At 34.3% G+C, this 14,298-nt stretch overlaps 1 protein-coding gene across 3 annotated transcripts; it reads right to left on the bottom strand.

The window, feature by feature from the left end:
* Positions 1 to 729: 729 nt before the first annotated feature.
* Positions 730 to 5,555, bottom strand: LOC137811457 (protein PAM71, chloroplastic). 3 transcript variants are annotated; one of them, XM_068613223.2, is made up of 10 exons: positions 5,049 to 5,555; positions 4,738 to 4,791; positions 4,600 to 4,661; positions 3,980 to 4,048; positions 3,455 to 3,506; positions 3,258 to 3,332; positions 2,979 to 3,108; positions 2,522 to 2,592; positions 1,918 to 1,965; positions 730 to 1,119 (listed from the first exon to the last, which is right to left on the bottom strand). In XM_068613223.2, the coding sequence occupies exons 1-10, from the start codon at positions 5,460 to 5,462 to the stop codon at positions 1,048 to 1,050; spliced, it is 1,047 nt and encodes a 348-aa protein (XP_068469324.1). In that variant the 5' UTR covers positions 5,463 to 5,555; the 3' UTR covers positions 730 to 1,047. The 3 variants fall into 3 exon arrangements, 2 of the variants coding, with proteins under 2 accessions (XP_068469324.1, XP_090154717.1); XM_090298591.1 differs by having other exon boundaries at positions 4,580 to 4,661; positions 5,049 to 5,538; XR_016518644.1 differs by lacking the exons at positions 730 to 1,119; positions 1,918 to 1,965; positions 2,522 to 2,592; positions 2,979 to 3,108 and having other exon boundaries at positions 3,279 to 3,332; positions 4,580 to 4,661.
* Between the last annotated feature and the right edge of the window lie 8,743 nt (positions 5,556 to 14,298).

Here is a 14,298-nt window from a genome sequence, read left to right on the forward strand (position 1 = left end):
ATCCTACTTGGAACCTGCTTTTAAGCTTAAGACTGTGCGGTAAAATACATGTCAGAAAATGGAAAGTATGTTTATAAAAAAGTCTTGATTTTGTTTAAATTTACCGTAAAGGTAATTCAAATTTAAGCAAGTTAACAAATTCTTCCACACCCATTTAATAATTTCTTTAATTTAAAAGCTAGCAAATTATATAATGAAAAATAGTAATTAAATAAAAATTTCAATCCTTAAATTTTGGCAAGTTTTACACTATAGTAACTAAATTAATGAAACAAGAAAAATTATATTTGAAATTATAATCTATTATTCGCATTAATCCGTTCAGTAAGTTTTTTATTATATTGATTAAGCATCATATTTGACAATTAACTTCTCTATACAATCGGTATATCTGTTTTAAAACTAAATTTGGAAAATATATATTTCATCATTTGTATTAATCTAAATATTAACTCAGATTTGTGATCTTTAATGAAGTATCGTAATTGAAACTGTCAGTATCTATGTAATAATACACAGCTTCAGATCAAATATATTGACATATATTTGTAACTTATTATCAAAATACTCCATCAATTAAACTAAGTTTGAGTAACAAAAAAAGGAATTTCATTTTTTTCCAAAATTAAATGTTTAAAATACCTGTATTGGTTACAAAAAATAACAAATATTTCTTTGACTAATTTTAAATTTATTTGTGCATCAACAAATACTGATATAATACACTGATTAACTATCAATAATTAAACAATACTTCACATAACTTATGTAATTACATTTTTTGTTTAAAATAAAATTACAAATTCTCAATGACTAGCATGACATAATTTATAAGGATCACATTGAAAGAGAATAACTATTCCTACAAACAGGTTTTGGTATTATACATTTTTTCAGCAAAAACAAAAATTACACATTTTTTCCTTCTCGAGGCACGATTAATAAAACTTAATATATGGAGTGCAGAATCATACATCTCCAGAGGTCTTTCAATACGTTATTGATCGCTTTGCACAGAGATTATGTCGCATTAATTTTTTTTAACCCTTATTGCACAATTTCAAATAAGGTTACTGCAGCAAAGACGAGAAAGAGAACACCTCCGACGTAGGCAATAACCTTCAAAATGATTGAAAACATTGTTTTTAGTTTACAGCAGCATAAAGGTACGAGAAGTACGACCCAGACTTTTTTCTGGCACTCATTGTATTGATTAAAATTTATTGAAAACTATATAAACAGAAGAAAGATTCATAAAATCAGGAATACGATTCATTCACGAAAATATGTGATTTTCAATAGTATTTCAGCTAATAATAGATAACATGTTCAAAAATGTATGTTAGAAATTGTTATGTAGTATTTTCTAATTGAAATATTCCGAACCAGAAACACAAGTTTAGGTCCGAGCTTCAATTGAGGTGCACTATCTACAGCATATAAAAGTGCGTCGTTAGAAAAACATGAGCATTTTTCTTATACTTAAACAAGGTGCTCGTTGTTCTTAATTACCAAACCAGGAGGGGAGACTTCAGTTTGCTATATGTTATCCAGGTGAAAGGACATGTTCGTTCCCAATAAGGTTCGACGTCTAACATGTTGCTACTATTCACAGCATTCATATATTTATTTGCTATAAGAGGGGAAATCCAGGGCAGAAAATTATCCACAGAAGATCTCCATGAACCAGATTCTATAAATAGCAACAACTTAAGTAAAGCATTTTGAAGATTATTACTCATTTTTTCCTAGTACCCTTTCATTTAAATTGATTAATTATCCACTTGAGATTATAGGATATGTGTAGAGAATTCCACATTTATAAAATCTGGTTCGCTTGCTCAACGGGGAGAACCATGAGTTTAGAACCAACTAAATGCAGAATATCAGGAATGCAAGCTATAGCAAAGAAGTTACCTTCTCTGACAAATACGTCCCAAGTAAAGAGCCCCCGAGTACAGCTAGCTGCATATAAAAGGAAAAAAAAAATGAGGATATAAGAGCCTAAAGTTATTTACAAAGATGTGAAACAAAAAGAAAAAGACAGTCGGTAGCAATATAAGTTTCATGAATTAAGCTCTTCCAAAATAGTCAAGGTCTTCTCCAGATAGCATAGCCCTATTTTCAGTGCTTTTATTCGAGCTGTTATTATTTATTAATATTGAGCTTGTTGTGAGTACTAAATATAGATTATGAAGGAAACAAAAATATAGTTTATTAGTGTCTTAGCTGTTTTTAAACTATGGAGTAAGATGCTTTCAAATAGATTGTCAAAAAGAGCCATCTCAAAAGTGTTTGTTTAAACTATGCTTGCATTTCCTGGCTGTTTATTAATACAGTTCCTTTTTCTTTGTTGCACTTCAGTTGGGGATTTGAGCGAATCCAGTTTTCAGGTATCATTTGGAGAAGCTTAAATTAAATATTTTATGTTTATGTTAACAATGCACATTTACTGTTACATTGAAAAAGAAAATCCCCATATTTAGAAGTTGCTTCAATTTATAACTGAAGAAGGGGTTACCAAAGTTGCAACGCCATGACCAGCCAGTGCTCCAGCTATGACTCCAAGGGGAGAAGAAGCTGCTGCAAGGGCTGAAAAGTAGGGAAAAAATCAAATCAGGATCCCTAAAGTTCAGTTCTGCGCATGAGGAGATGCAAGACAACACGTATGGGTATTTGTAACAAATGAAAAATCAAGACGAAAATTATATAAACTGAAATTGGACTGATCCAAAATAATTGTCATCCAACTTTTTGGGGACAAAGCATGTAAGTTAGCTTCAAGAAATGTCAATATCAATATTTATTTGTACATTGTTTAATAAGGATTTCATATCAAGATTTTAGTCTCCTATACATTCAAACCAAGGAATGGTAAAATCATAGAAATTTGATATTAATAATGAGAAAAACGATAATTCTAGGTACAAGTGTTACATAGATACTTACAAACCAATAGTTCTAACTTTAGAACTCACCAATTGTGGAGAAAAATGACTTATCCCCCCATTCTGCGACAAACACTAGGAGAAAAGTACTGGCAGCTGTGCTAGCAGCAGATAGTATCCCAGCACCATTTCCAGAAAATTCAGAAACTGCTAGCTCTGCCTGGTTAACAAAAGGAAACGTTAACCCTATAAAATATTATGAACCCCAACCATTGTGAACCAGTTCAAACTGAAGACTTAAAAACTGAGAGAATTCATGTATCCAACCCATTGTGCTGCAATGGATAATGAATAGATACAAAATATTACCTCCTTCTGCTCTTCATCTGATTTTTGGCCATCACTAGATGAGGCATCCAGCAGGGTAGAGACCCCAAAGTACACCTGAAGTCAATTCAGTATGACTTAAGAGAGGGTTAATCTAAAAACAGAAATTTAAACAATGTCTACCCAAGCAAACACTGTTACTCTATTTGCACATAACTAAACAGGAAGGTGATATTTACCAATAGGCAAACAGCAGCAATATCATCAATAGGTAAATCCGTTCCTCCAAACCTGCACAAAGCAATCTATTAGTTGAAGTTTTTGAAAAGTCGTTGATAGTCAAACTATGCTTTCACGTTACATGGCTTAAGACAAACTAAAGAAGGCACAGAAGAAAAGTATGGATATTTAAAGAGAACAAGGAACTTTCAACAAACTAAAGACATGTATGCGTGACAATGTAATAAATTTTTTTACAAATGATTAAAAGTGTTCGAGAGAAAATTGACATTGTATTATGATAAAAATGATTCATGATTGGCAAAAGGTTCAAACAAGATGAAAAACAACAATGTGAATTATTTTCAGACCGTAACATGTACAATGTTCATCATCAAAATGAAACTTGGCATGGAATTATAATTTCTAATTTGTAGAATGTGAAGAATGATTAGAACTGTTTCACTCTTCCAGTATCACCAAGTCAAATAACTCATTTTAATAGTTACAGTTCATAAATAAATATAGGAAATAACGAAAATAACCTGAATGGCAAGATTTCATCAACATAATGGAAAGTTCGCCCAAGGGCAACAGATATCAGAGTCATTGCCCTGTCAACAGAAAATAAATACTAAACATAAATAATTTGAAGATACATGTATGCATCATCTAGAATATTTGGCATTTATAAAAGTGTCACTCTGTAGTTTTTTATTTTTATGTGATTATTTAACTTCCAGACAGAAACATAAGCTTGAAGAATTCTGTTCAAATACACCACTTTGCCTTCCCATTCCAGAAGGGATATGAAGAAATCATTAAAGCCTTGTAATATTGTTCACAAGCCAACTCCCTGCAGGATTTTGATTATTCTATGATGTGAAAATATTTTCACCACAGTTGTTTACGTGAACGTGTGCATGGTGACCAATCATGCATAAAACAGTTTAATTAGAGTGCATTGGCAGTGTAAAATCTAATCACAAATTAACCGTATGATAAGTTTATTGACTTCTATAAAAATTACATGAAAAGCCATAGTGATATTTTATTACTTGATAAAAAATATTGATGAAGTATAAAAATTAGACTGTCTAAAAATACGCCATCAAGACAAAGATAAACAAGGAAATCTAAATCACCGTGAAACGATAAAACATACGAAAGTGCGCCAAATGTCCCAATAAAAACAACACCAGCTGTATTCCTAGCTGCAAGAAGGGCCTGCATACAAATTACAACATCAAATTCCCAAATCACCCGGGTCGTGTCGCATCGTTGACGATTTCTGTGCACTTACTGCAATGAAAAATGTCTTATCTCCCAGTTCAGAGAAAAATATTAGCAGAAACGCCTGTGACAAAGCATAAAAGAAGAAAAAGTTTATTACTCTTTGAGTAGCATAATCAAAGTAAACTTAATCATTTTACTTAAAATGGCAAAAGAATAACAGAGTACAATGTAAATCTATAACTAGTAGCAAACAAGAAAGTAACAATAAATGTTGAATAAGAGTAACGAAAAACTGCATGTTCAATAGTAAACTAAAACGAATTGCTCTGTGTGTGCAAAACATTGCAATTAGAAAAGTGGCAGGGAGATTTTCCTAACTGAAGCAAAACCTGTGCTTATGTCATCAAAATCCTCAAATGCAGGAGATGAACTGAAAGCATTGGAAAAGTCAGAGGCAGCAAGCGCGGGATAAGAGTGTTTAAGTGTGAGGAAGCCAAAGAGCATCATAAACTTGAGAAGCCTAACGGATAAATCAGAATGAGCAATTGAAGCTGAGGGGAATTTCCAATTGGAGATGCGAAGCGATTCTGGCTCAGTGTTGGAATTCTTGTAAGCAGCAGTGAGTCTCTGCGTTGGGAATTTGGCTTCATTTGGGGAAATTGGGGAAGAGGAGGCGACGGTTGAGGATTGCAGCCTCTTGGAGCTGCGAAGAGTGGGAGGAGGAAGAAGGAGAAGAAAAGAAGATGGTGAATGTGAGCGTAGGAAGGTGCGTGTAAGAGAGAGAGAGTGCATTTCTAATTTCTATGGCGCTTCGCTCTGCTGCTTCTGGCTTCGATAATGATAAGCCTCGCGCCACCATTCACCAACCAACTGTCCCTGCTCGCCAAATTTATAACAGTCACTGCTCTAACTAATTTCTATAAATTTTATTGGGCTCAATCAGAACCCAGCTTCTTACTTTTACATTTGTCTGTATGCACCTACGTATTTTCCTACTGCACCCCTCAATTTTCAAAAATACCAATTTTGCCCTCTTTTATATAACTCATTCAACCACCAAAACTTCCTGACTGTTTCTTCCTACACTTCCATCACTTCTTCACCCACCTTCATAAATTTTAAAATTTCCAAAATTACCCTTTAATAAAAGTATAAAAATAAAAAACAATGTTTTCCACTACAGATTACCTAATCAGAATTAAAAAATTACAACTTCCAAATTACGTAATCTAAAAATTGTAATTTTTTACTTTTAAATTATGTAATCCAATATTGTTAGTTGTTAAATACGTACTATATTAGATAATCCATAAGTGATAATGTTTTACTTTCAAATTACATGATAGGTTTATTTTCTTAAATAAGTTTCAGAGTATATAATTCAGTATTGTGGGTTGTTAAATAGGTTTCGGATAATCCAGAAGTTGTAATTTTTTAGTTTCAGATTAGGTAATTCATAATGTAATTTTTTTATTGAAGGGTTAATTTTGAAATTTTCAAAATTTATGGAGGGAATGGAAGAAGTGATGGAGGTGCAGGAAGTAGTCAAACTTCCTTTGATGTTCTCGATGAGATTGGTCTATAAAACTGATTATGATAATTAACTAAGTTCATAAGATTACGAAAGATTTACCAATGGAAATAGGCAATTTCTCCCTCCACCATATCAATTTCAACATGCACCCAATTGGTTTTAGAAAATGACAAAAATATCCCTTCTAAATAACGAAAATAACCTTACACAAAAATGGGAAAAATTATTTTTGAAACTTTTATCTGAAATATTTTGGATTTCAATTTTCGGAACATATTTTTGAATTTTGAATTTTTTTATCCAGAATGTATTTTTAGTTGTGTTCAGAATTTTTTTTCCAGCATGTATTTTTTTCATTTCTCAATTATAATTATTATTTTAGATTTTTTAATTTAAAATAAGAATAGTTTTGGAAATTTAAAAATTGATATGGTGGAGGTTAAAATTGATACGATGCAGGAGAGTAGTTTTGGAAATTTAAAAAATTGATATGGTGGAGGTTAAAATTGATATGGTGCAGGAAGAATTTGCCATGGAAATATTTGCATACAAAATTTGTTTACACTTCGTCTTTACTATTGACATTATATAAGTATGAATATTTATTAAATTAAATTAGAAAGTTAATCCACGTGAAAAATATATAAACGTTAGATATGATATTTTACTTTTTAATTATCTAAAATGTATTTCATAGCTTAAATAATAGTTACATATTTTCTTTTTCGTATTTTATAAAATTGTATATTTAAATATTATATTTTAAAATTGTTACGTTAATGAAGAAAAATGATACATTAACAATCTTATTTCAGCATACAACTTTTTTTCTTTGTCTAAAATTTTAACTTTTGTATAAAATAACAAAAATACTCTTTTTTATATCATCAATTAGAAGTTATATATGAAGTAGGTTGTTAATGTATAATTTCTCTTAGTTTTGTGAGTGCGATTATGATAGGTTTTGCACTTTGAATGTTGACTAGATAACATATTAATTGATATTTTGAGATTTATAGCGAAAATATGCAGTTAATAATTTTGTTTCCGGTTCCTGCTAGGGAGATGGGACCTAGAGAACTATTAAAGGCTTCGTCTTCTTCCTTCCTTCGGGCAAGTTGCTAAAGCTTTACTGTGATCCTTCTGGCCTTCGCGCTACTCCTTCGGCTCTCAATTTCTCAGTCTCGGATGAATGCCAAATGGGGGAGGTACCTGCAGAAGGCACTCCGACGCTTAAATCAATAAAGAGAGTATTCAACACTCGAGTATGTACAGTAATAATGACGTACCTTTCTTCTTGGAATGTGTGCTATTTATATTATTTTAATAGACTTACCTTATTAGGTCTTATTAGAGGAATGGATCACATTATGGTTGCATTACTTAATTCTTAATGGTAGTTTAACTTCATTGACCTTGGTTTGAGCGTTAATGGGTTAAGTGTGTCGGTCGGCCTGACCGTGATGTGAAAGCAATAGCAAGAATACATGATTCTTTGACATTCTTAGGAACAACTTGAGTTGGTCATGAATTGGCACTTTAATTAGAATTGGATCAAGGTTCTAATTCAAGAACTCACCAAGACTTTGCACCGAACCAAAGCTCACATGGAAGTCCATGTTTTGTCAAATTGAATCAAACAACAAGAATGGAAGAAAACACAATTGAATACAGCCAATTAAAAGAAACAACCGAACAGAATTGAAAATACAGCTGAAGATACCGAATGGAATTGAAGAACAAGTAAACTAAAACATGAACATGAAGAAGAAACAAAGCTTGAGAATAGAAAACTTATGGAGATGGAAGAGTAGGTGAGTGATCACGCCACTTAGTGTGGGTACTCCAAGATTAGTGTGTTGTCGCCACTTGAGGTTCACCATAGACACCCAAGATAAGACTTGATGAAGGCACCAAAGCTTTTCCAATTTCTCTCTCAAATTGAGTAGAGTTTTCTTACTTCAAATTCCAAATCTGATTTGTACAAGCTAAGCACCTTTATTTATAGCCTATAAGGTGCTGAAATGCAAAGCTAATCAAATGCAAATGTGCCCCTAAATGACATGTAATTTCAGCGCCAACTAGTGCATGAAGGAAGTGTGACTTTCCTTCCTAGTTTGGCACCTCCTAACTCATATCTACACTCCCCCTAGCATCCCTTACTAAGTTCACACCCCCCTAAGCTTCTACTATTTCTAAACTACAAATAAGGATGCTTTTACAAAAGAGGTTTCTTATGTTTCCCTCTAAGCACCTTCCTAAAGACTATTCTATATATTTTCTACTTAAAGAGAGATATTCAAAATGAAGCCTATTATTTGAGAGTTTGTAGACTTCTTTATCTTTTAGGCTTGATATTCTCTTTCACTTCTTTTAATTTGTGAGAAGACTAGAAGGAAGAACTTCAAATGTGTAGGTGAAAATCCTCTTCCTTCATTAATAAAATCCTCTCCTATTGGATATCCATCAGACCGTCTGTGGGGGTCTCAGTCAGGGAGACTGAGTCATGGTCGGTCCATAGCAGTACACTTGCCCCTCAGGCTCAAGGATAGATGTATATGCTGAGTCATTAATGATGGGTGTCGCTTGGTTCCCTTTAGGCATGCGACTGTTGGACTTCCCGAGGTATGACTTGATCTCAAGCGGCGTGACATGACCTGCATTAATGAAGAGTTTTTTGGGCGCAAAGCATTGTGGACGTTTCGTATTTCGAGCTCCTTGGGTCCTATAAATAATGGTTCCAATACTGCCGAGATACTATGCTACTTCTTTGTTTGAGTGCTCTGATAGCCGAGTGTTCTGTTGTCCTTGTTCTGATAACCGATTGCTCTCTCACCCTCCTGCTTTGTCTCGTCTTCGGCTTTATTTAAGGTTAGTCATGTCAACCTTGTCTCGGCCCACATCTTCTTCTGATCCCACTTCTCTTCCTTTCACCTGTCCTTCCTCTTCGTCATCTTCTTCTTCTTCGTCTTCTTCTAGGTCCTCTACAATTGACTCTTTGTCGGTCGGGGTGGCCGATGTGCCACTCCCGGTAGAGGTTGTTAGGGGGGATGACCCGGCCAATGTTGTTGACCAATCGAGCTCTCCCCTGCAAGGTGTTCCCCTGGTGGATCTTAGTTGGGTAGACCCTAAGGTGATTGGGATCTCGTCTTCCTATAAGATCGAGGCTTTTGTATCCAAGTTTTTGGATAAGTGTCTGGTTTTAAAGACGGGCGGGCATTCTAGCTTCTTTAGTGTTATGCCTTGCTCGTCCACCGAGAGTGCTTGTTTGGGGAGACCAAGTTCCGGTCCCCCCTTCTTCTACATGTATACCTGTCTCTTCTCAGACTTACATGTTTCTTTTCCTTTTGACGAATTCACAATGGGCGTCATTTGGACGTCCATCCAGGCCTTTCGCCTGTTGTGTGACATCATGTGTCTTCACCCTTTTCTTTCTTACTATACCTCTCACCCCGCTCAACCTGTTTCTTGGCACTCCCTGATCGGTCGGTCAGGGAGTGTTCTCTTCAACTCCTTCGTTGTCTCTTATAAGAGATTCAAAGAGAGGTTTGTTAAGGTTGTCATTTGGCCGGAGGCGACGACCTTTTTCTTCGAGGATAAAGATCGGTTGAGGTTTCCTCTTTATTGGACTAGCAAACCTCGCGATTTTAAGGAGTGGTCGAGGTCGATGGGGAGTGCCGATGAGCTAGAGATTCTCTCACTCTTCGATGCACTCTCGAGGAAGCTTCCCACCAGGAAGCTTATCGCTGCTTATACCGAGTCGGCGCGATGGGCGACCGTTAAGGGTATGAGTCTTTACTTCTGTTATCGGTCGATCTTATGTTTCGCCTTCTAACACTTGTTGTTTTTTGCATAAATCATGGCCCAAGAATCTTCCGCTGGTGCTGACATGTTGGACACCTATAGGAAACGGGTGGCCGAGAGGAAAGGGCGTCGCAGCATCGATGCACTGGACACAACGAAGGGCTCGGGTGCCCGTGCTGACAAGGGCTCGGTCCGTGATAAGTGCTAATGTGTAGTTTTTATGATTGAGAAAATTGAACACTTTGGAACTTAATTGTTGCTTAAGGTAAGAAAATTACCCTAATATGAGAATTATTGAATCTGATTATATATTTTGAACCAAGAAACAAATGAAGAAATTTAATCTCAATTTTTGTGTAAATTGCAGATGAATATAAAGCATTGAAAGAATGTATTCAAGCTGGCATTGAAAGAAAGAAAGCAAAAACTTAATTGGATCACTAGAAGATTAAGCTCAAGCTAGAGGATTTAGTTCAAGCTAAAACTATCCAGAGTTGATTAAAGGTGCAGTACTGATCTAGCCCGGGCTAGAATTGCTAGCTCAAGCTAAAACTGTCCAGAGTTGACTAAAGGTGCAATACTAATCTAGCCCAGGCTAGAATTGCTAGCTCAAGCTAAAAATGCATCGAAAGATCTAGCTTAAGCTAAATTGGCTAGCTTGAGCTAAAGTTCATTATATAAATTTTGAAACACAACTCAAAAGGGAGCGGTGGAAAAAGATTGGATTTTTATAGAGAGAGATTAGTGAGAGAAGAAGAGGAGAACTCTGTTCTTAGGAGAAGAACTTGCTCATATAAGCTCTTCTTATGCAATCCATATCAAGAATGAAGATTGGAAGAGCTGTCATGAGTGGCTAAGTGCTTTCTAACTTGGGATTGAATGTAATCTACTTTGATCAAATGTATTCTTGGTGATATATATATATATATATATATAATATTCTCTTTTTTACTCGTTCTTGGTATTTTTGTTTCATGCTTATTGCTTGATTCTATCTGATCAATGGAGTCTTGATTTTGATACTTAAATTTAACTGGAAAGTACCTTTAAGGATCTGAAATAAACGAAAATACTTAATAACGTGTAATGCTAGGAATAAATTTCAGGTTATTAATTGCATCATAATTTTGTTCATAAAGTTGGATGATTTGTTAAATATATGAGGAATCAGTATTTGAGAAATTATCTTATGAATTTTATCTGTGAGGAATCAAGGTGAATGACTTTAAATTAAGCATCAAGAATAAGTAGTTTTGAGTATTATATATTGTATTATTCAAAATACAGATGATTGAGATAGACGCAATTCAATCTCAAGTATCTTTCTCTATATTTGATAAGTTAGTTTTGTTACCTCTTGAATCAAACCCTAAACCTTTGAGTTACTTCTTATGAAATCTTTAATTTGGTTATGAACAAGTTCTCAACATTATTCTCTATACTTAATGAGTTTTATAACAAAACATCTTAATTAGAATTGTTCCTTGTGGGTTCGACATTCGTACTTTAAAGAGTACTATATTACAGTTGATTCGGTACACTTGCCGAGAAAAATCAACAAGTTTTTGGCGTCGTTGTCGGGGAACAATTTCTTTTAAGAATTTCTGAAGTATAACTTATTAAGTATTGTGAATAGTTTGTTTTCTTTGTGAATAGACACTTTTTTAAATATTATTCTTTTATCCTGTGCTAATCCTTGCTTGAGTTGTCTTAGATACATGCTATTAAGAGGACAGGTTCCTGAAGACCAATTGAAATTTGATCCAGAAATTGAGAAGACAGTTAGAAAAAATCAGAGCAAGAAGAGAGAAGAAAAGAAGAAGCAAGGACAAGCAAAATGAGAATCTTCCAACACTCTCAACTCACACAATCAAACAGAGTTTCAAATGGTTGATAATAGACAAAATCCACCTAGAAGGACATTGGGAGACTATGCTATGCAACAAGGACCGAGGCATTTCTCTAGCATAGCCATACCTCCTACCACCAAATCTTTAGAAATGAAGCCAACTTTTCTTAGCTTAATCAACACTCATCAATTCACTGGAATGGATCATGAAGACCCTTATACCCATCTATCCACATTCTATGAGTTGGTTGAAACCATGGGCTTTGAGGAAAATGATATTGAATCTGTTTATTTGCGTCTATTTTGTTGAATCAAGTGTGATCAAAGCTTTGAAGAATCCAAATCCTAGCGTTTGATGGAAGGCTAAAGTTGCTACTGTGTTTTAGAGTAGGATTTGGGGTAGTTTATCTTTGTAATCCACGTTGAATCTAAAGCTTAGGTGTTTTCAAATCTTTTAAGTTTAAAGTGTTTTTCAAACTAAGTGAAAAACAACATGTTGTTTTGTCGAAACAACCGATTGTTTTATACTTAGGTGTTTTTGAAAAGTTTGAAAACTGTTTTGGTTGGTTGACTTGCTGTCAAACCAAAACAACCGATTGATTCGCACTTTCAATCAATTGTTTGTTTGAAAATCCTAACAGAAACAATTTTGTTAGTTAAGTGAGCTTTAAATGATTTTATAACCGAATACGCTCCTGCTTTAAATGCTTTGACCATTCTTTGAATGTTATATATAGTTTGTTTAAGTTTTATAACAAACAACAAGATAGAAAAACATATTTGAGTTTTTCACAAATTGCTTTTAAAGATTTGAGTTTTCACCTTTGAGCTTTGGTTTATCAAGAGAGAGTAGAATAGGATTACATCTGTATTGATTTCAGTTCATTTTGTAACAAGTGTAATTCGTTATGAATACTTTGTACATTCTGGTGTTGTAAAGCCAAGAAAGGTTGTGTGCTTTTGAGGTTGTCAAGATCAACATTCTTGGTGTGTGTGTTGAGCCAAAGGAAGTGTGTTTCTTGAGGGCATCAATGCCACTTATTTGGTGGTGTGTGTATGTAATCTGGTTTTGATTACTTAGTGGATTCCCCAATGGTTTCTGGGAAACTGGATGTAGCTCTTGGTTTAAGAGTGAACCAGTATAAATTGTTTGTGCACCTCTCTCGTCCTTAAACTCTTTAAATTCAGTTGTTGTTATTTTTACTGGTATAAACAACCGATTGTTTCTACGAAACAACCGATTGTTTCTACGAAACAACCGATTGTTTTTCTGGTGCTTTACTGTTTTGAGCTTTGTTTATTGGCTAATTGAATTCCTAATCTGGTTTCTTGCAAAGAATTTCATTATAGTATAAAAAGTTTGCGAAAACCCCCTTTAAACAATTCACCCCCCTCTCGTTTAAGGCCATACATTCTAACAATTGGCATCAAGAGCTTGGTACTTGAAAAATACTCAAGTTTGATTCTAAAACCTTTTTTCAATGGCTGAAAAACTACCTTTTGGAGAGGGTGCTTCAATCAACAGACCACTTCTATTTTGTGATTTGAATTATCAATTCTGGAAAGTTAGAATGAAAATCTTTGTTGAATCTCTTGACAAGGGAATTTGGGATGCAATTGAAAATGACCCTTTTATTTCAAAATTTGATCTTCCATTGAAAAACCTTGGTCTCAATGGATTGATTCTGAAAACAAGTAGGCCAAATTTGATTGTATTGTTAAGAACATCATAACATCTGCCTTGAATTCGGATGAATTTTTCAGGATTTCTCAATGCTCATCGGCCAAGGAGATGTGGGACACTTTGGAGGTGACTCGTGAAGGAACCAATGATGTGAAGAGAGCTAGAAAGCATACTCTAATTTAGGAATATGAAATGTTTAGAATGCTTAAGGGTGAGTCAATCGCTAAAGTACAAAAGAGGTTCACTCACATCATTAACCACCTTATGAGCCTTGGGAAAACCTTTGATAAAGAAGAACTAAACATCAAGATCCTCAAGTGTCTTGATAGATCATAGCAACCTAAGGTGACAACAATTTCTGAATCAAAAGATTTGACATTCTTAACAACGACTTCATTGTTTGGTAAGCTTAGAGAACATGAGTTAGAAATGAATAGACTCAATGTTCAAGAAAGTGAAGACAAGCATGTGAGAAGCATTGCCTTGAAAGCTGCCAAGCACAAAAGCAAGCAAGAGTCAAGTGGTGAAAGTGAAGAAGAAAACCTTAGTTTGTTGTCCAAGAAATTTAGTAGATTCTTAAAGAGAAATCGCAACAAAGAAGCCAACAAAGAAAGGTATGGCAACAAGAAAACTAGTGATTTCAATTCTAACAATTATACTTGCTTTGGTTGTGGTGAATGATAAGTGTCTAATTTCAGTAATATTTCATATTAAAATATAGGCACTTATGAGGATTTATTGCTAATTTACACATAAA

Source organism: Phaseolus vulgaris, chromosome 2, assembly GCF_051622355.1.
Source record: "Phaseolus vulgaris cultivar YP4 chromosome 2, ASM5162235v1, whole genome shotgun sequence".
In the NCBI taxonomy this organism is placed as follows: domain Eukaryota; kingdom Viridiplantae; phylum Streptophyta; class Magnoliopsida; order Fabales; family Fabaceae; genus Phaseolus; species Phaseolus vulgaris.

Coding starts and splice junctions, on each gene's coding strand:
- LOC137811457 (XM_068613223.2), bottom strand. CDS start 5,462: ATGCACTCTCTCTCTCTTACACGCACCTTCCTACGCTCACATTCACCA. Junction 3,507..3,979: donor GATGAAATCTTGCCATTCAG/GTTATTTTCGTT, acceptor TGCTTTGTGCAG/GTTTGGAGGAACGGATTTAC. Junction 1,966..2,521: donor GTCATGGCGTTGCAACTTTG/GTAACCCCTTCT, acceptor TTTTATATGCAG/CTAGCTGTACTCGGGGGCTC.